At 34.7% G+C, this 25,820-nt stretch overlaps 2 protein-coding genes across 5 annotated transcripts; both read left to right on the forward strand.

Annotated features, from left to right (window-relative positions):
* The first annotated feature begins 439 nt into the window (after positions 1-439).
* Positions 440-10,359, forward strand: LOC123871438 (vanin-like protein 2). 2 transcript variants are annotated; one of them, XM_045915252.1, is made up of 11 exons: positions 440-559; positions 1,425-1,541; positions 2,579-2,701; positions 3,040-3,215; positions 3,799-4,013; positions 4,684-4,770; positions 5,121-5,224; positions 6,066-6,257; positions 8,944-9,068; positions 9,722-10,172; positions 10,222-10,359. In XM_045915252.1, exons 1-10 carry the CDS (start codon positions 506-508, stop codon positions 10,107-10,109), a joined length of 1,581 nt encoding a protein of 526 aa, XP_045771208.1. In that variant the 5' UTR covers positions 440-505; the 3' UTR covers positions 10,110-10,172; positions 10,222-10,359. The 2 variants fall into 2 exon arrangements, with proteins under 2 accessions (XP_045771208.1, XP_045771206.1); XM_045915250.1 differs by lacking the exons at positions 8,944-9,068; positions 9,722-10,172; positions 10,222-10,359 and adding exons at positions 6,803-6,924; positions 7,975-8,503.
* Positions 10,360-12,783: 2,424 nt separating this feature from the next.
* Positions 12,784-25,452, forward strand: LOC123871439 (vanin-like protein 2). 3 transcript variants are annotated; one of them, XM_045915253.1, is made up of 10 exons: positions 12,784-12,925; positions 16,771-16,887; positions 17,564-17,686; positions 18,028-18,203; positions 18,520-18,734; positions 19,271-19,357; positions 19,666-19,769; positions 20,061-20,252; positions 24,436-24,560; positions 24,988-25,452. In XM_045915253.1, the coding sequence occupies exons 1-10, from the start codon at positions 12,872-12,874 to the stop codon at positions 25,394-25,396; spliced, it is 1,602 nt and encodes a 533-aa protein (XP_045771209.1). In that variant the 5' UTR covers positions 12,784-12,871; the 3' UTR covers positions 25,397-25,452. The 3 variants fall into 3 exon arrangements, with proteins under 3 accessions (XP_045771209.1, XP_045771210.1, XP_045771211.1); XM_045915254.1 differs by lacking the exons at positions 24,436-24,560; positions 24,988-25,452 and adding exons at positions 21,465-21,586; positions 22,890-23,471; XM_045915255.1 differs by lacking the exon at positions 24,988-25,452 and having other exon boundaries at positions 24,436-24,564.
* Positions 25,453-25,820: the final 368 nt, after the last annotated feature.

Genomic DNA, 25,820 nt, shown 5'->3' on the forward strand with positions numbered 1-25,820 from the left:
GCATTCCGAACCAGTGGTAGATGCTCTTGACGATTTAAAAGTACTTGTAAAAGTCTAATTCAATAAAAATATTTTGAATTTGAATTTGAAGTAATTAGAATAAAAACCAATGATAATTTAATGATTTTTTCAAGTTATACAAAAAAAAAACTATGCGATCACTCTACTAGCTTCGCGTTTAATTTAATTCAAGATTTACTTTAATAAAAGATTTAAATTAAAAATGATAAAAAACTATTCACTTAGGTAGTAACTTGAAAAATTGTTAAGTTTCAAGCTCAAAATCCGGTAGGAAATTGGTTAAGCGGTATTTTTGATAGGTCTATCGTACCTATTCTATTAGATATGATAGTGGAAACAATTACTTATCTGATAGCATAGACCTACGATTTTTCACTACTAAATTCATGTCTGATAGTAAGATATAACACATGTTTTCATCTTGCAACTATGCTAGTATGTGCTAGTGATAGCGACAAGCAAGTCGCATTGTGATTCAATAAACATGACGGTTATCTGCATATTTATGTTTCTGTGTTTCATACGACTTTCTGCTCAGGTTTTTTATCAATTTGTCTGTATTGTGTTTCAATTATGAGGAAAATGAATAAATGGGACTAGTCAGCACAAATGTCACGAGGGAAAATACCTATACCTATAGGTAGAATTGTAGAATGTATTCAGTTCTATCTTTAGATAGAACTGAATACAATAGAATTCGCTGAGAATATTATGTCCGGCTCTTCTTTGTAGAATTTTCATTGATTTGGACGCACCATTATACAAGAAATAACACTTTTATTATAATTTTCATGGCGGCAATTTTGAAATCTTAAGTATTTGTTGTTATACCGGCAATAGAAATACACATTCTGTGAAAATGACAGGTCTCTCTCTACCTATTATGGTTCACGAGATACAGCCCGCTGACGGACGGACGGACGGACAGCGGAGTCTTAGTATTAAAGTCTTATAATATAGCACAGAGAACGAAGTTTGTAACTAAAAAATATGCAAATCAAAAGTTTAATTTGCTATAATCCGCTAAAAAAAGGCAAATCTGTGCGGTACAACATGCAGCGTGCGACATGCAAATTTGCAATTGTGCATTGTAAGGTCTACATCTCCTAAGAATGCTCCGGTATCGGAGCGAATCGTGCGTCGAGTGTGTTCTGGTGGATTTGTATGGTGTTGCGTGGTGGTACTTGGGGCTTGCTTGGTGGCTGGCATTTCCTGCAATAGGAGGGCGGGCGGTGCATGTCGCATGCTCCATGTTATACCATACAGATATGATTTTTTTAGCGGATTATAGCAAATTAAGCTTCTTTGGATATCATGGACTTCCGCAAAGTAACACCTGCTTCTATACAATAACTAAAAAAATGCTACAAAAGGTTCAAGAAATAATTTTCATATTTTCACAGAAATCGACACCAGCAGATCGCAGCTATGTCGCAGCAGTTGTCGAGTACCAAGTACAGTCTAATGAAACAGCTAATCTGCAAAAGTACTTACAACTTATAGAAGAGGCTGCAAGCCAGGTGTGAATCACAATTCATAAGACTTTAAATACTTAGTAACTCATAGTAAATCCCGTAGTAACTCTTTGATTTTCCGGGATAAAAAGTAGCTTATGTTTTCCCCGGGATGTAAGCTAACTCTGTACTAAATTTCATCAAAATCGGTTAAACTGTTGGGCCGTGAAAATCTAGCAGACAGACAGATAGACAGATAGACAGACAGACAGACAGACAGACACACTTACGCATTTATAATATTAGTCATAAGTCATATAAATCGGTTGAACGGATGGGTCTTTAAGAGTCCCGTGGGAACTCTTCGATTTTTCGGGATAAAAGTAGCCTATGTCTTTCCCCGGGATGTAAGCTAACTCTGTACTAAATTTCATCAGAATCGGTTAAACTGTTGGGCCGTGTAAAGCTAGCAGACAGACAGACAGACACGCATTTATTTTACGAATTTAAATAATATAATAGTATGGAACTTTGGATTTAATACACACATCTAATGAATCCAGATAAATACGTTAAATTGAGCGATAATAAGGTCGATTAGTAAACGCTTCACATTACTCGACCTTTCTGGTGCAATTATACCTATACAAGTTGCATGTAAAGTGTAAACATAAGATAGGTCTGGATTCACATTACTAAGTTTGGAAAATTCTCTTTTTTAAATGATATTCGACAGCGTGTTATTGGGACCTCAACATTCAATTTGGTCAGTAGATTAACGGCTAGGTATCTGCTTCACGTTTTATTGGTAATTTTTAGGGTTCTGTACCTCAAAAGAAAAAATGGAACCCTTATAGGATCACTTTGTTGTCGGTCTGTCCGTCCGTCCGGTCCGTCGTGTCTGTCAAGAAAACCTATAGAATACTTCCCGTTTACCTAGAGTCATAAAATTTGACAGGTAGGTAGCTCTTATAGCACAAGTAAAGGAATAAATCCGAAAACCGTGAATTTTTGGTTAGGTAGGTACATCATTTAAAAAAATTGTCTACTTAATACTTGTAATTCTGTGTGTGAATCCATGTCAGTATATGTTTCGTTTTCAGAATGCTGACATTATTGTATTTCCTGAGATGACGTTGACCAGAGGGCAAAGTGTGGTCGTACCAATCTATGGCTTGCTGAAAGTATACCCCGTCCCTGCTACACATCCAGAATTATATGACGAGGTAAAACATACGACGTAACGGCCATTAAAAAAAAATTTGCCAACAAACGAAAATATGCTGCGATTGATCAAAACTTTGGTATTATTGTCGGCTTGAATCCGTCAAAAAAGTCGTTGAGAACTTTTTAAATAGGTACCTATATTAATAGGAGCATATTAGAATTAGAAATCTTTGTAGGTAAAACGAAATGCTTCTTGGCCAAAATAGATATTCATGCAGTAATCTGCGTTCTACGAAATGGAAGACTATTTCTTTTACCATTTATCGAGTATTTTATTTGCTTAACTTACTATTTATTTTTCTTTGATATACCTAAGTACTTGCTATTTTTATTTCAGGTTCTGGTTTCTATTTCTGAAGCTGCAAAACAAAGCCAAATCTACGTGGTTATTAACGTGCAAGAGATGATGGATTGCAAAAACGGGGGATCTCCCGGCGAGAATTGCCCGAAGCAAAAACAATACCGTTTCAATACCAATGTCGTTTTCGACAGGAATGGGGCGGTCATTGACAGGTAGATATTTTATAGGACAAGACATTATTTAAATAAAAAAGATTCCGACGAATTGAGAACCTCCTCCTTTTTTGGAAGTCGGTTAAAAAGTAAAATATTTTGCCCGGAAAAAAATTAAGGATCAATAATATCACAAAATATACGTAGGTACCTACTTACCACGTTAATTTTTTTTAACTACTTAGTTGTTAAACAGTGATGTCTCCAAACTAACTTTTATTAGTTTAATTTAATACCGACTGAATGGTTGAAGGACCGTTTCATAAATTATTATAATTTACTTTGAAATGCAAATTTTATTTATTTTAGAATAAATTGCCATTTACGACATTTTATTGGGTCACTTTTATTTTTAACACTTTTTACTAACTCGCTTTCTTGCCGGTGTGTTTGTTTGTTTGTAATCGACAAAATTTGAAACTACTGAACCGATTTTTGTAATTCTTTTACCATTAAAAAGCTATTAATAGGCTAATTAATCTAATTATATATTATGTAAGTAGGCATATACAATAGCAAATTCCATCCGAGCGAAGCGGATCAGCTTGTCTCTCATAAAATATCTCACACGCTTTTCTTACAGGTATCGTAAAATAAATCTATTTGGGGAGTATTCTCGGACGGCAGCCTTAACGCCTGATCTGGGAATCTTCACGACGGATTTCGGCGTGACCTTTGGCCACTTTATCTGCTTCGATTTGATGTTCCAAGTACCATCTATCCAGGTAGTCCAGAAGAACAAAATCACTGACGTCATCTTCCCCACTATGTGGTTTTCTGAATTGCCCTATTTGACTGGTAAGTGTTTATATAAAACGTACATAATATCTAATATTATCTACATACATGAATGCTTTTTATTTAATCGTTCCAATACATTGTATAGGTACGATTTATAGCATTATAAATTATACTCGGTTTGAGGACAAGTATTTTATGATGCAATAAACTTTTTAAAGACTTTATAAAGATGACTCTTTATGGGAGTTACCAATTTTAGGTGTCCAGGGTTCATTAAAACAGGGGTAGCTAATTATAAATAAAGTTCTACCTAAGTTTTTGCACAGCTTAGGACACGTTTTTTAAATACCGCAGCTTGTCAAAAGCAGTATTTTTAACCCCCGACCCAAAAAGAGGGGTGTTATAAGTTTCACGTGTGTATCTGTGTATCTGTGTATCTGTGTGTTTGTGTGTCTGTGTATCTGTGTATCTGTCTGTGGCACCGTAGCGCCTAAACTAATGAACCGATTTTAATTTAGTTTTTTTTTTGTTTGAAAGGTGGCTTAATCGAGAGTGTTCTTAGCTATAATTCAAGAAAATCGGTTCAGCCGTTTGAAAGTTATCAGCTCTTTTCTAGTTATTGTAACCTTCACTTGTCGGGGGTGTTATAAATTTTTAATTTACACTTGTTAAAGCACATTTTAGTTACCCGGGTTGACTATTAATTTTATTTACCTATCTTTCACAGCTGTGGAAATTCAACAGGCATACGCTCACACTATGAATGTCAACTTCCTCGCTGCTGGAGCTAACAATGTTAGAGTCGGAAGTACAGGTTAGATTTATTTTTATCCCATGACAATGGCACATGACTGCGATCTGACTCGATGGTGACGATGCAATCTAAAATGGTAGTGGCTATCCTGGAGGGATATGGCAATTATACTCTACTTACCTACTCGGTTTTACGGGCATTGTACAAGAACGCTAAATTTAATTTAAATGAAATTAAATTAAAAATTGATAATAATTTGTTACTTTAGCTAAAACCCTGGTGTTACGTATGTAATAGGTATTTACTTAGGTACTTCTTTTATATAATTAGTAATAATTAAAATTTTAGTAAGTAATTATCATACTTCTCTTATAGAGATTAATAATAATTACTGTCTGTATATTCAACAGGGTCAGGCATCTTTTCGGGAAAAGCCGGAGCATTAATCAGTCTAATGACTGGTGTACCAACCACGAGGTTACTCGTTGCTGAAGTACCTAAAGTGCCTGGACAAGTATGCTTTTATTTTAAACTAGAGGATGCCCGCGACTTCGTCCGCGTGGTTTAGATTTTTATAGATCCCGTGGGAACTGTTTGATTTTCCGGGATAAGAAGTTGCCTATTTCGATTACAGGGACGCAAGCTACTTCGGTACCTTTCATACAAATCGGTTAAGTGGATGGGTCTTTAGGAATCCCGCAGGAACTCTTTGATTTTCCGGGATAAAAAGTAGCCTATGTCTGACCCCGGGATATAAGCTAACCCTATACCAAATTTCGTCAGAATCGATTAAACTGTTGGGCCGTGAAAAGGTAGTATACAGACAGACAGACAGATAGACAGACAGGCATACTTTCGCATTTATAATATTAGTGTGGATATATGTATGCTAATGATATGTAATTATTTCTCATAAGCATCTACCCACAACTTTGTTCTCGAGGGAATTTCGAAAAATTTGGATTGTAATATTTCAGCTTTTTAGATTCAAGGGGTGAATGAGTGAGTTAGGAGTGACTCAGTGAGTGAATGAGTGAGTCAGGACATTTTTATCTAGGTGTTCATTAAAAGTAAAGTATATATTTACTAGTAGCACGGAGTAAGGTGCTAGTGATGGTTTAGCTATTAAGCATAATTACATTGTATATTATACTTTTTATAGTAGCTGCGTCGCTTTTCTTAAAGCTGTGTGCATCCCCTATAAAACAACAGTTTAGGAGGTGGGCTGACTGGAGACCACTTACCCTTAGAACATGCGTGATTAGAGGAGAAAAATATTTTGGCATTGAGACAAGTTCATAGGTAAACCTCTAATGACAAATTTCACTTTGTTTTGTATATTTTTTCAATTTTAGGTGGAAGGTACTTATCCGGGTCCCATCTATGATAACCCCGCAGACCAAGATAACTTACTGCTAAAAACTGATCCCTCTTTACTCTCTCATGTGAGCAGATTGTTGAAAACGGGTTTAGAAGAGTTTACCCTAGAAGATAAAGATGTATACTGTCACTTTAAAGTGCGTTTAAGTCAGCGAAATGGAAACACGGTAGGTTGGGTCACATTTTTATAGGGTCAAAATGGGACCGCTTTTTTTATAGCAATGATATTTAAGATATTTTATAGTATAATAAATTATTTATTTTGAAATGGCATCTTGACTAAAATTGCACGTTACTCATAAACAAAGTATAATAATTAATTCATTAGTTAACATCTGGTGCCTAATTTAATACTAACTCGACGTTTTCCGAGAAAAAAAACGCATGTTTGCATGATTTTCGTTTTAATTGCAATTCATAATTGAGTTAACTAAGTGCATGAAATAACTTTAGTGCATTTTACACCGCTTTGGATTTTGCTTCGAAAGGTAAGCAATGTACCTATTTATGAGCCTGAAATGTTTTACCTATTTAATATATTCATTTAGTTAGGTAACTTTACTTTTCATTAATATATTTATAGTTTTTAGCTGAGATAAAACTTTTACATTTTTCAAATGAACAGAACAATATTTAATTAACGTTAGTTGAAAGAGCATTTATTATATCACAGGAACATAATTTTAATTATAACTCGTCTTCTTCGTTCCAGGCCCCTTTATACCGAGCCTTTGTTCACGATAGCTTTAATATTTATGCGAAGAATCATCTTGGTACTGCGGGTTGCGTAATAGTTTCCTGCAAAAACGAGGATCTGAAGAGCTGTTATTATAGGTAGTTTACTGATTTCTTTTTAACCCCCGACCCATAAAGAGGGGTGTTATAAGTTTGACGTGTGTATCTGTGTATCTATGTATCTGTGTATCTGTCTGTGGCATCGTAGCGCCTAAACGAATGAACCGATTTTAATTTAGTTTTTTTGTTTGAAAGGTGGCTTGATCGAGAGTGTTCTTAGCTATCATCCAAGTAAATCGGTTCAGCCGTTTGAAAGTTATCAGCTTTTTTCTAGTTACTGTAACCTTCACTTGTCGGGGGTGTTATAAATTTTTAATTTACACTTGTCTTTGGTTTGCTTTATTATTGTTTGTTTAGGTACCTATCGTTGGCTCTAAATGTACCGTAATGACCTCGTACCGTACCTAAATTGATGCCAAAATGTCGATATAATATATTTTTTGTAATTTCCGATCTTTCTGGTTATAGGATCCTATCTTGTGGGTTTGGGAGACTTAATTCACAAAAAAACTGACTCCTAGTGACATCTTGTAACTAGACTTACGAGTTGAATCGGAAATAATGCTATGGACATTTTACTTATATTATATCAAAATATAAAATTAAAGATAAGATAAAGATAAAGATAAATTTATTTGGCTCAGAAACAAATGTAACATAAACGTAACAAAACACAATTAGTTATAATAATAAACATTACTGCATGTGCACCTGTTTCCTGAACTAGTAAAAACTGTGTCTCGGAAAACAGGGCTTCCAAAACGGAGAATACAAAACAAAGTAAAGCACAAAGTAAAATAAAGATTTTTTGTGAGTGCTTTGGCACCCGTACTAGGAAAACCTGTGTTACGGGCACCGCAGCCTTCCCTCGGATCCATCGATTAGAACCAAAATTGACCAATCATTGCAGTATTTAAGCTTAAAAGCAACACTATGATATTATGTTTGCATTAAAAAGAAAAGCTTTTTGAATAAGTAGCTATACCTACTTATGTTATATTCATTTATAAGCATGCAAGTTTTGCCTCGTCAAAATTGATTTAGGTACTATTCTTGCTTTATAGTAGGTACTTTATTTATTTCTTGCAGGTTTAACACTGAAGAAACGAATACTGAAATTGAAGAGCTGGAAATTGAATTGACTTCATATCGCTCCCACTACAACAATACTTTAAAATGCGATGACGTCATATATTATCCAATCTCACTAAGAAACAACAAATATCCTTTGAATCCACAAAATTATACCTTCAGAATTGATCAAACCCGTCATTTTTATACTCTAACTGATAATAACGAAATAATACAGGATGATCAACAATCTATTACGTATAGATTAAATTCGCCGCAAATTGAATTACTTTCTTTTGGTATTTGGGGAAGAATTTATGGAGAAGATAGTAAAGTTGGTAAGGAAGTTGTTAACGAAAACGTCGAACCACACGCGGAAATCAAGAATTCTTTATTGGGTGACCAAAAAGCTGACATCATTAACATTAAGTAGAAAACCTAACGAGTGTATGTATTTGTTCAACTTAAATTTGAATTTAAATTTAATTTAAATTTATTTCTGATGCTGAATTTCAATAAAATTATTTACATGGAGGATTTTTAATTTTATGTAAGTACCTACCCGCTTTACGTTTTTTATTTACCTACCTCCGTCCTTCGGGGGCTCTTTCAGTTCGGTGAGTTTATTTAGTTCCCGATGGTAATGATATAATTAATTACTATAATAATGATATTATTTTTTAATTCACTAAAAATAATGCCAAAGATCGTTGACATTTTTTTTTTCCCTTATTTATTTAAGGGCTTTGATACATTAAAGTACATGTCAGCCCTATTATAATCTAATTAAATACAACAATACAACAAAATTCTTAATCTAACAAAATAAGTCTTTCTCACTATCCATAATTTGATTAAGAAAGCAGCAATGTGCAGATGTCATTATCCCCAAACCAGACATTAAATTAATGATTAAAAAAAATTAAAAACTGGCGAACAAAGGAGGAACAAATATTTTTTATCAACCTTTTTGAATTATTCTTGCAGAGCTATAGATATAGAGCCCTTGCATTCAGTGGAACCCGCACTTTTGATGGCGTAGCCACCGGCGGTGCCAAGGTCTGTTCTGTGGTCGCCTGTACAGGACAGAATATCAGCACTTGCGGAAACAGGTAATCTCAAAGAAGGCTGAATTAATTCTAACAGTACAAAGTATTATAATCCAAATAATATCGCAACTACTTATAGCTGGCGCTTTATTGAATAAAAAAAAAGATCCCGACGAATTGAGAACCTCCTCCTTTTTTGGAAGTCGGTTAAAAACATCTTCACGCGCAACTTGAGCTAGATAACTCAAATTAGTAACGCAAACGTTACATATATTCTTATATCTATAAATGGTTATCAAACAGAACAGTTATTTTGGGACCGACATCTTTCGATTGTTTTCTTAGATCGACTGCATTTTCAAAATTAGGTACTTAGTTCTAATTTACCTAATTTATTTTTAATCTTCAGAAGTTTTATTTCACTACTGTTAACACGAATGTTTTACTACTATTAATTAATGTTAAGGCTTGGGAATGTTCACATTGAGAATAGTACCTACCTAACAGATATTTGAACAGTGATCTTCGTAACTGAAATCGAATAGGTAGGTACCTATATAGGACATCAAAATTAATTTTCTAACAGTGTAGACTTATTTTTTGAACCACAAAACCGATGGAGAAATCTTAGTTGATATTATTTCTAAGTGCTATGAGTAGTAGTAGGATTCGGAAAGTTTTGTCCTGTTGTTGTTAATATTTAAACATTTTCACAGGTTCCCAAGATTTTCACCGAATTCAACAGGCATTTTCGATGAGCTTACCATCACTGCAAGAGTGCCAACACCTGTGATGGATGTCGAGATCAACGCTAAAAATTCTATCTACTTCCCCGTATCATTAGACACTAATATCATGCCTCTAAAGCCTAAGGACTATACATATACAGAAACTGTTTTATCTAAAGACACAAATAGTTTATACGTATTAGATTTAAAAAATGTTACGGCTGAACTCTACGTATTTGGTATTTGGGGTAGAGAATATACTTCAGATGGACAAGAATCCTCACCACCGGTTGAGGATACAGATTCTATCATAGTTTCTGTTCTTAATCAAATAGGTGGTTTAATTTGGATGTTTCTAAGTGCATTCTCTAGATGATAAGGACCTGGACGAGATTCAGCTTCACTGCGTCTTTCGAGTTCATTCCTCAGGAACTCGGGGTCATCCCCGAGCTCCTGAGGAATGAATCAAGTTTAGCTGGTTAAATGTCATCATTCAACCAGCTAAACTTGGAAAGTAGAACATTATCCAAATCAAAATTTTCATTCTAATCGTTAGAGCCATTTCCTAGAAACTATTAATATATATCTAGCGAAAGGATGTAAGGGGCAGGCACACGAAAAATTTATGAATAGGTTGCATTTGGTGCCTATAACCAAATCACAAATAGGTACCACCTGTCTCGAAAGCAACATGGGTTACAGATGTGTTGGTAATATCAATAATTATCATAATATGGGATTAGATGAATTATATATGGGTACTAGATAATAGAATGGTCGGAATTCCGTCATTTTGCCTGGACTCCGGGCTTCCAGATTTATCGCTGTTGTAGTGTGCCACTTTTTAGTAAAACTATTTTCCATAGTAGATACGGCTATATTTGCTGATAAATATAACAATATTTCATAAAGCGCAAATATTATTTACTTACTTATTTAAAGTATACCATATTGCTGTATTGGATGTTTTAATCTGTTTAACGCAGCTGCTGATAAGCTCAGTGGATGAGAATATGTGAAGAACATCTATTTATATACCATGTTATGTCAACAACCTCACTGAAATGCATTTCAAGCAAGCAATTGTGGTATGTATTTCAATGTAAGTAAAGATGACCTCACATACCTACCTATAAATCTGAATCATCAATTCACCATGCATAGGTATAAATATTTCTAAGGTCACCTTCCATTGCAAGATGTACAGAATGTTACATTTAATTCGAATCCTACAAAGTACAAATCCTAGAAGAAACGAAAACGATTCTAATCAACTAAGTGATAGGTAAGTAGGTATTAAAGCCGATTTGACTGAAGAACGGTGAAATAATTGTCAAGATATTTAACAGGGCTCTCTCCGTCACTCGCTTCATACAATCGTAGTTCCAATTTCATTTGAATATTAAGCAACCAAAGTCCATGAAATTTTGCAGACATATTCTAGAAACTAATATCTGTGTCTGTGGTGTTTTAGATTTTTCTAAAAATATGTAGTTTTAAAATTACAGGGGCTCAAAGATTTGTATGTAAATTTTTAAGACTGCGTAACTTTGAAACCAAATATTTTAACAGAAATCTGGAAAACCACAGACATAGATATTAGTTTCTAGAATATGTCAGCAAAATTTCATGGACTTTGGTTGTTTAATATTCAAATGAAATTGGAACTACGTTTGTATGAAGCGAGTGACGGAGAGACCCCTCTTAATATCATACCTAGGTACAGTACTGTATCACGTAGATAATATACCTGCCTACTAATTATTTATTATGTAAGTACATTATTTATTATTTACCTTCTAGTAATATTATTATACCAGTAGATATACGAAAGCCAAACAATTGATAATTTGATCTACCTACTATTGGTTTTCGTTTAGCTCTTATATATGAGTGCCTACTGAAGTAATTTACTCACTATTATAAAAGTTTAAAATAGATTTTTCTCTAAATTATCTTGAAGAAAACAAAAAGCAAAAGCTATTGATCGATTCCATAGAGCTATTAAACAAAATACTGCAGGTATTCAATATTATTTTCCGCAACTTTCAAAATAAAATAAATATTTTTCACTTTTAGTGAGTTGTCTGGTTTTATTTTATCACCTCAGTCGAGGGATCCCCCTATTCTATAAACTGGTAAACGAATAAGTTGCTTAAGTTTGTTTCCATTATAATAAGTACGTACAGTTTATTTTTATTTATTTTAAAATACATATATAAAAGAAACATAATATGTATTGGTTCTTAATAGTAATTTAGAACCAAGCGTCGCATCGTGCGCTGATTAATAATGTTCTTGAATCAGAGCTAAGAACACTCTCTCAACTTTCATTAAAAAAAAACTAAGTGGATCAGAATCGGTTAATCCGTTTGGGAGCCACGATGTTAAAGATAGACATACAGGTACACACTTTAAACTGTTTCAAGACCTGTTTGCGTCGGGGGTTAAAAAGTAAAACTACAGAATGAGATGGTAGGTACGCTATTGGCAGCTGATATACATGATACCATGACAACCGGAGAAACGTGCAGCCACAGGCTAGTTGTGTCAGCGCGTATCAATCAATATTGGATAGATTACAAATTCCGAGGTCCGTTATTATTCGTATCACTCCGTCGAACTCTAAATCTCTAGAGGAGTCGTGTGCTGAAAAATCTGAGAGTCCACGACTTTATCGTCTCAAAGCTTTTACTATTTTAATAAATGGAAAGGGGAGAAATCGTCGATGTTGGGAAATACGATGCAGGGAGAGAGAGGTGGAACCACTGAAGATAACAAACAAAATGTCGGAACTCGGAAGCTTTATAAACTTTATAAATATAAGTGAAAAATTAAAAAGTAGATACGTAAGTAGGTATAGTAGATAGAAAGGTACGCGTTGCAGTTAACGAAAAACACTTGTAAAGGTAAAGAAAATGTTTTCCAGAAATCTAAAATTAGCAACAGATATCATTGCAGATTGTGGTGACGTACGACACACACATGACAAACGTCCGTTATCTTAAAGAAAACGGAAACAAACATTATCAATACTATCCTGTAATATTTTCCTGTAGTAGAGCCGTATAGGGTGCCAGTTACTGTCCAAGACAGTGGAGAGCAATACGTGTTTTTCGTGTTCACGTTCAAAGTCCAATGGCGCGTCATAGTTTGTGTATATTGTTGTGTTTATTTGGATTTTCATCACAGGTATTGTATTTACTAGTATATTTTAATACTTAATGATTACAATTTATATCGCACGCTTTCCGCGAATTAGTTTGACATAAGTAATTTTTAACCCCCGACCCAAAAAGAGGGGTGTTATAAGTTTGACGTGTGTATCTGTGTATCTGTGTGTCTGTGTATCTGTGTATCTGTGTATCTGTGTATCTGTGTATCTGTGTATCTGTGTATCTGTGTATCTGTCTGTGGCATCGTAGCGCCTAAACGAATGAACCGATTTTAATTTAGTTTTTTTTTGTTTGAAAGGTGGCTTGATCGAGAGTGTTCTTAGCTATAATCTAAAAAAATCGGTTCAGCCGTTTAAGAGTTATCAGCTATTTTCTAGTTTTCTTGTAGAAAAGAAGGTTAGATAACCGTTAGGTTCATAATATTATGTCAATAGACAAATGTCAAGCTGTCAAAATGGACGTTGCCTAAATACATAATTATTTATTTGAAAATGATGTTTTGGAAAACTCAAATACTTTGGATCGTCGGGGGTGTTATAAATTTTTAATTTACACTTGTTATTTGTTGTCTTTTTGTTTGATTGAACAAATAAGTACAAAAGAATCAGTTTTTTAAAGTAGGTATGTTACCGTCATTTTAAAATTTATGGAAACTGTAAAGTACCGAGTTGTGATCTAAATAATTTCGAATCTGAGCACCGCGACTCCCCGATCAAGCAGTTTTATCAAAGTCAAAGTCAAAGTCAAAATCATTTATTCAAAGTAGGTACAATTGTACTCTTTTTGATGGTCGAAATTGTTAAATTTTTACGATATAGTGGTGATAATTAATTACGAAACTTAAAACTAAAGCTACGAGGGTTCCAAACGCACCCAAGTCTGAGCAGAGCCCACAACAAACTCAGCTCTCCTGCTCTATCCTGCTCTACACACTTTAGGTGTGTACACTACACACCTAGTGTTTTGTAAAACGCGAAGCATAGATTTATTGGTCAAATCATCAAAAAGAAAATGGTCAAAGAGTGTATGTACTTTACAACGGAAAACATTACAACGAGTTGAGAGGCCGCCATCCACGACATTGACCAGCTTCTTTGAAATGTGCCAGAATAATGACTTTGCTAGAACACTGCTTAGCTAAAGAAATTTCAACGATTGAAACAAGAACAGCCAGTTCCAAGTTACCTTCAAAATATTTTCCACCGATGCACTATTAGGACGCCTTTACACAGTCCATCCCAGCCAATGATCCCAGCCAAGACGAGTGTTTTTATTTGCGTTTACTGTTAGTCAAACTACTGGCCCAAAATGTAAATGTGAATGTTGTACATCCTAAAGCATTACAATAATAAACACTTCTTTTTAATATTTTTTTATTAATTATCCCAATTCGAATTCAATATTCATAGGACAACGTCTCTCGGGTCAGCTAGTATATTATAATTATTATATCATGAAAAACTAGTACATTTAAACCCCGGCATAAAATAAAGATTTAAAAAAAAACTAGTACCTTTTTTATTGAAGATATAGCAATAAAACGTAAAGCTATCCTTATCAACTACTTACCTATTAGCGACTCATTTTACTAATTATCAATTTCGGTGTACCCATGTTTTATTAAACTCATTATGTACCTATTTTGATTATTTATCAATTATTATACTAAGTACCTACTTATTACAAATAAAACATGAATGTCGTAGAATATAAAAGTTGCATTCCGTACTAAATTGCTAAGCTGACTCTGCACTCTGCAATTTGCATGACTAACATGCTTCTAGTCTAGGCCAGCCAGCGCGCTACTATTAGGTACATTTACCAGCACGTCTGATTGCAGCCAAGTGTTAGCTTATGAATTAAACAAAAACCGGCCAAGTGCGAGTCAGACTCGCGCACTGAGGGTTCCGTGCTCGGGTATTTTTTCCAACATTTTGCACGATAAATCAAAAACTATTTATACATAAAAATAAATAAAAATCTGTTTTAGAATGTACAGGTAAAGCCCTTTCATATGATACCCCACTTGGTATAGTTATCTTACTTCGAAAATAGAAACACATTTAAATATTTTTTTAATGATGTAACCACAAATTCGCGGTTTTCAGATTTATTCCTGTACTTGTACTATAATACCTACCTACCTGCCAAATTTCATGATTCTAGGTCAACGGGAAGTACCCTATAAATTTCTTGACAGACACGACAGACAGACAACAAAGTGATGATAGGATTCAGTTTTCCTTTTGAGGTACGGAACCCTAAAAACATGTACAAATTACTAAGAATTAGAAATTAATCGGGGTATTAAGTTTATTGAATTAATCCTTTTAAGCGTCATATAAATTAGATTACTTATCTATCTACACTGCCATTAAACCATAAAATAGTAATTAAGTAGGTACAACCGTATACTAACGTAAACTTAAAACCGTTTTAAGCCACCTGTCACATTTTGTGACACTGAAATTGTTCGGTAGGTATTTACCTACAAATAACATAAAACTGTACTAATTAGTTCCATAAATTATTTAAGACGTAGAAAGATTTAGGTAAGTATTTCTACATGATATCTGAAATGGAGATAGATTATACTCAGAATAAATACATGGGCTACTTTTATCAAAAACGGAAAATCAATGAGTTCCCACGGGAACGAAGTCACAAGCATCAGCTAGCACCTACATAAACTTGTTGGTAGCTACTTGCTTAGCGTTAGCGCATAGCTAAGCTAAAAGTAGGACAGATTATAGGATTGTTGAAACAATTGCAAATTCTAAAAATACCTTTATGTTCATCTGCATGTTGACGTATTGTAGTTACTAATAGTATAGATATATACCTAAGCTTAGATAATACATACTGGGTGAGGTCAGTTCACAAATTCTTCCACGTCAGAAGGAGATAAGCATCTGTTTCCGTGTTCTGTTTTCTAACTAACAAACTTTTCCAACTGCTACGCATTGACTAGGCCAGGCTTCAACATTATTCATTCGCGTACCTATTTTTAACCCCTGACCCAAAAAGAGGGGTGTTATAAGTTTGACGTGTGTATCTGTGTATCTGTCTGTGGCATCGTAGCGCCTAAACGAATGAACCGATTTTAATTTAGTTTTTTTTTTTGTTTGAAAGGTGGCTTGATCGAGAGTGTTCTTAGCCATCATCCAAGAAAATCGGTTCAGCCGTTTGAAAGTTATCAGCTTTTTTCTAGTTACTGTTACCTTCACTTGTCGGGGGTGTTATAAATTTTTAATTTACACTTGTTTAGATGTCACTTGTTTATTGACAGCGATTTACTGCGGCTTGCTGTGACTATTCTGACGACATATATCTACACAGTACACTCGTAGAGTTAGAGCACTCGAGTAGAGTTAGAGTGTGCGAAGTTACGAAAGTAGTACTCTTATCTAGTGCTTTGCTTCGTAAGAGATTCAAAAGAATTTGTTACCTGAATTAGTATACCTAGAATATGTTTTTATTTCAAGTAGGACCTCTTTTTGTATCGTGTTACGATGTGGTTAAAAGATTTAAAAAAAAATTGATGATTTTCCCTTGGCATATTATTACGCTTTTGCATGCAAAGGTTGTGCCTACCTCATAATAATGTAATGCTAATAATATTTTTTTTAGCCCGAACATTTAAAACTCTACGTTCGTGTCTCTACGAAAGTCCACTACGAGTATATAAAACTATGCAACTCTGAACAGTTTGATGCGTTTGACTATCCTGATGTCCGGAATCGTACCCTCGACCTCCAAATAGGTGGCGGACGTTCTAACCACTAGGCTATTTATTTATTTGCTTTCTAAATCTAGGCTATCACGGTTTTTCTTAAAATTACATGGTCCTATTTTCAACAGAAATCTACCTTTGACGATACCAGTTACGTGGCAGCTGTAGTAGAATACGAGGTGCGAGCGAACTCAAGCCTTAATTTGCAAAACTATGTTCAATTGATACGAGATGCTGCTAAAGAGGTAATTCTATTTATGTAAAGTTTACTTTTCTTTATTTTACAACAAGCTATGAAGTCTAGCATAGCGAAATTGTCTAGGTCTTAAAAAAAATCTACTTATGTATTAGCGCTTGGTTGCACACTGTGATGTTACGGCCTGAGGACGTACTGTCCAGAAGATGCCGTTTCTCTCTTGATTTGTTGGTACCCTTTATTGCCAGGTGACTATCCATCCTTATGTCGTCGACATTCCATCTACATCCACAAAACGTTTTGTGCCATCATTTCTCATATGCATGGATAAGGTTTAGAACACTCTTCCGCAATCTGTGTTTCCTACTAATTGCAATGCGGTAAATAAAAAAAGAGTGAATAGGCATCTTCTAGGTAAACGCGACTCATCTTAGGCCACATCATCACTTTTAATCAGGTGTGATTGTGGTCAAGCACTTGTCTATAATGAATTTAAAAAAATGTATATTGTATTCATCAGACGCTTGTAAGTGCCTACATTACAAAAGCCTACAATATATAAGTTGAAATTTTGGGGTATCTTGTTTGGGGTTTAGGCTATCTTATCCGCACTGGAGCAACGTAGTACAAGTCTCCATATTATCCTTCTTTTCTCTGTTAGACGAGGCCTTTTAAGTTCTCCTGTCTTCCTAAATGTGACTTCAAACCTGCCTATGTGGTTGCAGAATGCCGACATCGTCGTGTTTCCCGAGATGACACTCACAGTACGTGATCACGTTGTGGTACCTATCAATGGATTGCTGAAGGACTACCCCGTACCAGCTTTGCAACCAAACCTTTATGACGAGGTATAGCTAGCTATGTATATATTTTTCTCTTTACCCGATAAAGAATTTTTTGAGCAAATGTCATGACGATGAGCAAATGAGATGAGCTGCTATCGAGATTTTTTTGTAACTGTTAACTGTATTGATAAATCAGAGGAAGTAGAGTCAGTGTTTTTTAGTAAAACAGTGTTTTTTGTCTGTCTTGTTTGTCATCACATGTATGCACCTGTTGCAATAATATTACACATTCATGTTTATCTATGCAATAGGTAAACCCAACCCCCCCGCTAAGTCGCGGGAATAAGGTAGTTCACGTAGTTCACGATCCGTTTTATTATTTCGATGTGATTTTTCCTTTTCAGGTTCTAGTCTCAATATCGTCAGCAGCGAAGGAAAATCAAATCTATGTGGTGGTTAATGTGGAAGAGATAGTGGATTGCACCAGCGGAGACGTCGCTGGCGAGAGCTGCCCAGAACAAAAAGTTTATCTCTACAACACAAATGTTGTATTGGATAGGGGCGGCGCGGTTATTGACAGGCAAGAATTTTTATTTTCCATAGTCCTAACAACTCCTAATTTTTTCTATACGTCTGTAAGCAGTTCCCACTGAATGTCAATTTTATTAAAATTAAGTGATCAGATGGAAAAGTACCATATGTTATACTGTTCCGCAACCCGCATGAAATGTGCAAACTAGTAAGTACCTAACCATACAGTCTCGAAACAACTTACCCAGATTGAATTATAAAAACCAGACTTGCCAAAGGAAACATGTCCAACGTTTCCGTCGTGGTTCTCTTTGTTTCAGCCTTTACATTACAATGTTTGCCTAACAGTAAATCTTTTATTTCAGGTACCGTAAAATAAACTTATTTGGTGAATCCACGCGAAAGCCAGGCTCTCTGTCGGATTTAGGAATATTTGAGACTGATTTCGGCGTAAAGTTCGGTCACTTTATCTGCTTCGACCTGATGTTCCAAGTGCCAGCAATCCAAATAGTTCAGAAGTATAATATTACTGATATTGTCTTTTCAACTATGTGGTTCTCAGAATTGCCGTATTTGACCGGTGAGTTTCATCAATTTCAATTCTAATATAATAATTTTAAAAAAAAGCAAGCGTTAAAAAAAAAAATCTAATATAATATATAAAATAATTTCAATAGTTTCAATTCACAATCAAAGTAAAAATTGATTTATGTAATCAGGACATCGAGATCGTATCGACAAAATCAATATTTTTTATTGAAGTGAAGGCAGAGTCGATAAACTGAAAACGCAATAAGATGTAAGTAATTAAGAAAAAAAAAGATTCTGACGAATTAAGAACCTCCTCCTTTTTGGAAGTCGGTTAATCGGTTATGTACTCTATCCCTAGAATTATTAAGTATCTCCTAAAGTTAATTCTTTACGTCTTACATTAGACGCACGCTGTCTGCGTAAACTTTCGTCAAGACCAGTTGATTCAGAAGGACTAGTTCCTATAAGTAGGTAATGTTAAAATTCATATAAGTAGGTTTAGGCATTTCAGAATCAACAAAGTTAGTCACATATTGTATAAACTACCATTAAGTAAATCTAAACTTTCAATTTATTATCCAACAGCTGTTCAGATTCAAGAGGCTTATGCATTTTCAATGAACGTGAATTTCTTAGGAGCCGGAGCTAACAACGTTCGAGTTGGAAGTGCAGGTAAGTTCAAACTCAATATTTAAAAAAAAATTAATATAAAAGGCTACTAGTGCTTCGCTGCAATCATAGTTGATGGTATGATGTATTGTGACTAAGACGCTTGCACGGAAGTTGGAGAGTCACTCTTGATATGAGATACAATGAAGAGGTACTTACCTTTATTAATAAGGGATATGAGAAACGGGAGGCGATCGGTGGAAGGTTATTCCATACCTAATTCTAAGGAGTACGAAACAAAAATCCTTATCCGTGGAACTTCATTGAACTTAACTGATAAACATTATGTATGCAATGTAATATTTTTTCAGGTTCAGGAATTTACTCTGGTAAAGCTGGTGCACTAGTAAGCATAATACCAGGCGTTTCTACAACTAAATTGCTCGTTGCCAGGGTACCTAAGGTACCTGGACAGGTAAAAATTATTGAAACTTATGAATTTATAACTAGTTTTTGTAAATCGTAACAAACTACGAGTAGGTACATATGTATTTGGAAAATGCATGATTAATTTTATTATTACACGTAATACAAATCTGTAAGTTAAAATATTATTTTAAAAAGATACATTGACAAAGATTGGCTTTACAGTAAAAAAACTTAGACTCACTCTTTGCGCAAAGAATCAGTCTAGCTGTTCAGCGCAAAAATGTGGCCATCACTATTTTCGTCGTCGTCGTACTCATTAATATTAACCTCTTTTTAGGTAAACGAAACAGTCCCGGGACCTATATATAACAGTCCCACAGAGCAAGACAACCTGTACCTCCTAACTGACCCATCACTGGTTTCTCATACAACCAGATTGTTGACGCCAGGAAATCAACAGTTTATTCTCACCGACAACGATGTATCATGCTACTTCCGAGTACGACTGAGTGAGAGAAGCGGAAGCAATGTAAGATTTTTACATCCTTGTGAATTATTTTTTACATATCGCGTGTCGCTTCATTCGTTTTTATTATTAGACGAATAATCCTAGCCGCATGTAGTATAGAAGCAGGCAATATTTTGCGGAAGTCCATGATATACAAGGAACCAAAAGCTTATTTTGATATAATCCGCCAAACCAAAGAAATCTGTATGGTACAACATGCAGCATGCGATATGCACCGCCCGCCCTCCCACTGATAAACATGCAGGAAAAGCGAGCCACCAAGCAAGCCACACGGACCACCACCACGCAGCACCACACAAATCCCAATTGGGATTTTTGCATTGGGATTTTGTTTGGAGGATTATAGCAAAATTTTGGTTCCTTGTAAATCCTAGCCGCGTCCACACCAGTAAAAAATTGCGGTAAATGCGTATTGTTGCGAAAATTATTGCGGCGACAATATTTACGCCGCATGCGTAATCAATCTACGCTTATACGATGCAAATTTTTATTGGTGTAAATAGTTGTTTGCTTAAATACAAGTAAAAGGTAAAAAACTGTTTAGGAGCACTAAAATTAACTGAAAATTCTTACTGGGATTTCTTATGGGAATTTATTATTATTTATTTATACAGCATTAATATAAACTTGCACGTTTGTACCTAACTCCTTTTTCAATTTGGGTAATTCATAAATTGATGCTTGCACGGATATTATATTATATGTACCTATTTAATATTTTCTAACAATAGTTGATATACTTAACACGTAGTGTATGGTTTACCTAGTGATTTATAATAATACCTTGTTGATTAAAATTTAAAGTCATCTCTAACATAAAAGGTAAGTAAAGACTTTTATGTTTTGTATTATTTAAGTTTTTTATATGTAGATACGACTTTATAAGAAGCTCGATGAGAAATACTTTAGGTACCTAGCTATCAAAATTAATCTCTGGAGATAATGTAACACTTACTATTTTATTTTATATTATTTTATAATATGATATTATGTTTAAGAAAAAATGTTTTTAAATACCATACCTACAAAAAAAAATGATGACGGAAAAGTTTTTTCAAGACCACAAAACTTGCCAAGAAAATCAAACTATACATCTTTATGACCTAAAAAATATATATTTACTTAACAAATGTTCCTTTTGCGGCCAGGTCTGATACAGGTAGAATTTTTTTTAAGAGATCCCAAGTTTGAAGTTTTTTTTTTGTGTTTCAGGCACCCTTTTATAGAGCTTTCGCCCACGATGGTGTCAACGTATACGTTAAACGCGATGCAGGCACTGTGGGCTGTCTGCTAGCTGCTTGTAAGACAGAAGATGTTAAGAGTTGTGTTTATAGGTGATTACAAAGTAATTTTATTTAAGAGATATAGAACAAAACATTTATTTTTATACTCTACAGGATGTGACCAGAACGCTAGCAAATACAAAGACCGGTAATAGTACTGATGATTACTGATAAGATACCACAAAAAAACACGAAAAAATAAAAAAAATGTATTTTTGAAAATTCTCAATAAAACATCTGACTGACGCTAGAAGTCAACGAACGTTCCATTAATAGGCCACTCGAAGTCAACGCCGCGTCGTAGGAGGGGTAACCCGAGCTTTGCACGCTATCCAATGCGGGTTTGAAAAAATACTAAATCACTAAAACTACAAGATAAGGCTAATGGTTAAGATAAGATAAGATAATTTATTTGCAAGAAAGTTGGTACAATAAGATTGAAATTTTTTATAATAAGATTGAAATTTATTATTATTGGCATTGGATTGTGTTATAATAATAACGCTAAGTTTTTGCTAGCGTTCTGGTTACAACCTGTATAATCTATACATGTAATAACTTAAAAACGAAATGGATATACATATATTACAATAAGTTAATATTTCCTCCAAGATACAAAATATTGTAATAATACTAAGAGACGTGATGGCTCTTCGAATTAGATTCTTATTGGACGTAATATTACATATAGGTTACACTAGGAACTCGGTAGGAACGGCATTCCGAACCAGTGGTAAATTATTTGACGATTCAAAAGCACTTGTAAAAGTTTATTTGAATAAAAATCTATTCTATTCTATTCTATTCTACTAGCTGATGCCCGCAGCTTCGCCCGCGTGGATTGGTCAGATCCCCTGCAGCATCAGGATTGAGGAGTTGGACTTTTTATGAAATAATGTCGCAAAGTTCCTCTATCGATTAAAAAAGAAATGACGCAAATCGGTTCAGAAATCTCGGAGATTTCGGTGTACATAGGTAGAAAAACACAACTCCCTTTTTGAAAGTCGGTTAAAAAGGTAGCCTATGTTACTCCCTGGTCAATTCTCTACTTGTCTGTGAAAATCCCGTCAAAATCGGTTCAGCCGTTCCCAAGATTAGCCTTTTCAAACAGACAGACAGACAGACAGACAAAAATTTTAAAAACGTGTGATTCAGTTATAGTATCGTACAAATAACCATATGACCTTAATATGCGGTAGTTATTTCGAAATTACAGACAGACACTCCAATTTTATTTATTAGTAAGTATATAGATAAATATTATTATTGTAACTACTACTATATTGTAGACATATCTTTCTCTATTCACATAGTTTAAAACACTGTACAGTGTTACAATATTGTATGTTTGCAGGTCCGATGAAGATGTCGTAGAAATTCAAGAACTCCAAATAAAAATGGCATATCACCGGCATTACAATACTACATTAAAATGCAATGATATTGAATTTTTCCCGATATCTCTAAGAAATAATATGTTTCCACTTAATCCTGCGAATTTCACTTACAAGGAAGATCCATTAGAAACAAAGGATTATGAAAAAAATTCAAATGAAAACGACGGACCCGTAGAAATAACGAATAAAATCAAGTCACCCCAAACTGAGATTATTTCGTTTGGAATATGGGGTAGAGTGTTTAATAGAGACGGAAAAATACTGAAGGACTTTTCTAAAGAAGACATCGAGAAATACATTGAAATTGAAAATATTATATACAATCCTGAAAAGGACAGGAGTTCTCTGATAGATGACGAATTATAAATAATCTTTGAATAATCTAGTATATGAAATGAGAAATTGGACTTACCTACTTATCAATAAACACCTGAGACTAGAAATGTGATTTTGCGCGTAGATCCTGATTACGAAATAATTTTCACAAAATCTACGTCAGCGAAGCCGTGGCGTCAGCCAGTTATTAATAATTTTTTTTTTGAATAAGTACTTACATCTGAATCTACCATTATGTATAATATAAAATATTCTAAGATACTCATAATTAAATATTAGAGATTGTTACTAACGTACATAATAAAGTTTTAGTACAGCAATTTATTTTTTACTTACTTACTTTAGGTAAAATATTTTGTTGGATTTGTGGGCTCCTTTTGATTAATTATAAATTCCGCACACAATCTCAGTGATAATAATCAATATCAAACAGATATCAAAGGAATGCAACTTGTGCGCGTAGTCTAATACTTAAACCACAATTATTTTGTAAGTAGTACATACTTAATATTATAAAGAGAAAAGGTTTGTTTGTTTGTAATCGATAAACTCTGAAACTACTGAATCGATTTTAATAATTCCTTCACCATTAGAAAGCCACTTTATCCAGATACGTAATATCTTGTGATCCAGAAGTGACAAAGTCTGTATATAATGAGCAAAACCGGGCTATATACTGTGGTGTACCGAGAAGCGGCGCGACGCGACGGCAACGCGTAGTTTTCCTACAAGGATTTGTTGTATGAAAAAGTTCACAAAGCAATGTGCGCGTTGGTGCCGTTCAGCATTATGACTGGCTACGTGCAATCCTTTGTATTACAAATCATCGTGCGATGCCACCACGTCAGCCCCACTGGCATCGCTCGTTGTTTGAGTTATGCTACAGTGGTAACTTGAAGGTACTCGCACCTTGATTTAATAAGTCCATCCACAGTAAATATATTTAATGATCTAAATATATATAATTATAAAATATGAAAGTGAATCTATCTGCTAGATGGGTACAGAGATAGCTTGCATCAGCAGGGAACGACAAGCTATTTTTTATCCCGTTAAATCAATGAGTCCTCATGGGATTTTTGAAAAACCAAAACTGCGGACCAAGTTGCGGGCATCATCAAGAAGTCCAAAGACGGTGTACCTAAAATTTATTTACATGTATTTCAGACTTACAGGTACAGAGCTGGAGCGTTCAGTGGTGTGCGGACATATAGCGGGTTCACAACAGGTGGCATAAGGGTTTGCTCCGTGTTTGCCTGCACGAACGATACTCTCCAATCTTGTGGTCAAAGGTAGGTAAAATTGGGTAGATAGATGACTAGATTTTTATCAAAACGTTTCTAAAATTTAGATACAACCAGCCGATGCCCGCGACTTCGCCCGCGTGGATTTAGATTTTTCGAAATCCCGTGGGAACTCTTTGATTTTCCGGGATAAAACGTAGCCTATGTCCTAATCCAGGATATTATCTATCTCCATTCCAAATTTCAGCCAAATCCAGGATATTATCCATCTCCATTCCAAATTTCAACCAAATCGGTCTGGTAGTTTTTGCGTGAAGGAGTAAAAACATACACACACACACACAGACATACATTTACAATATTAATATGCATTTTAACCTACTTTGATTCCTTTTCTTATTTAATTTAATTTTCTGCTAGATAAGATAAGGATCAAAATGAAACAATAGAGGTATTTTATTTATTTATTTTACAGATTCCCTCAATATTCGCCGAACTCCACGGCTGTTTTTGAAACTTTGGTCATCAACGCAGGCGTGCCCATCCCGGAGACAGACGAGGCTCTGTCAGCAAAGAAGACAGTATATTTTCCTGTCACTTTAGACACAAGCCTTATGCCTTTGAGACCTGACTTCTATAATTTTGAAGAGCGACAAATCCTTAATGCCTTAACAGTTTGCTCATTTAATTTGAGGATTTCGGTCGCTGATTTGTACAGTTTTGCAGTTTTTGGCAGAGAATATACGACAGACGAGGAAGAAACTACTGATAACAACGGAAATACGACTCCGGCTCCCGAAGATCCTGATTCTGATTCGTCCGGTGTGCATCGACTCCATTTATTAGTATTACTCTTTTGTACTCTAGCTCTTTTAAGACTGTAAAAATCATCACATTAGTTACCTATGTAATAAAAATTGCAAAATATTTGCGAATTCTGTAAAGAGCAGTTTTATTCGTCTTTCAATGCCTAAGAACATGCAACTACAACAATAACAACAAATCGCACGTTTTTTTGCAACACTTAATAAATCTTATTGGACACCTGGTGGCGAATACTTACCTAGTGGTTATACCTAACATATAGAAGTGTGTAGGTAAGTATGTTTTATTACAGTACGAACAATTTGTTATTGGTTCTGTAGTCTAAACTTAAAATTATATGCGCTAATCCGAGTTCAGTAAGGCATAATAATTATGTCCTACAAAAAATGTGGTGGAACGAGGTGCAACACACATCGGCAGAGTAAAGAGGAGCCGATGGACGCGGCCGGTGCCTTTCTTTACGAAAACTGTTTGAACAAGTAT

Source organism: Maniola jurtina, chromosome 13 (assembly GCF_905333055.1).
Source record: "Maniola jurtina chromosome 13, ilManJurt1.1, whole genome shotgun sequence".
NCBI lineage: Eukaryota > Metazoa > Arthropoda > Insecta > Lepidoptera > Nymphalidae > Maniola > Maniola jurtina.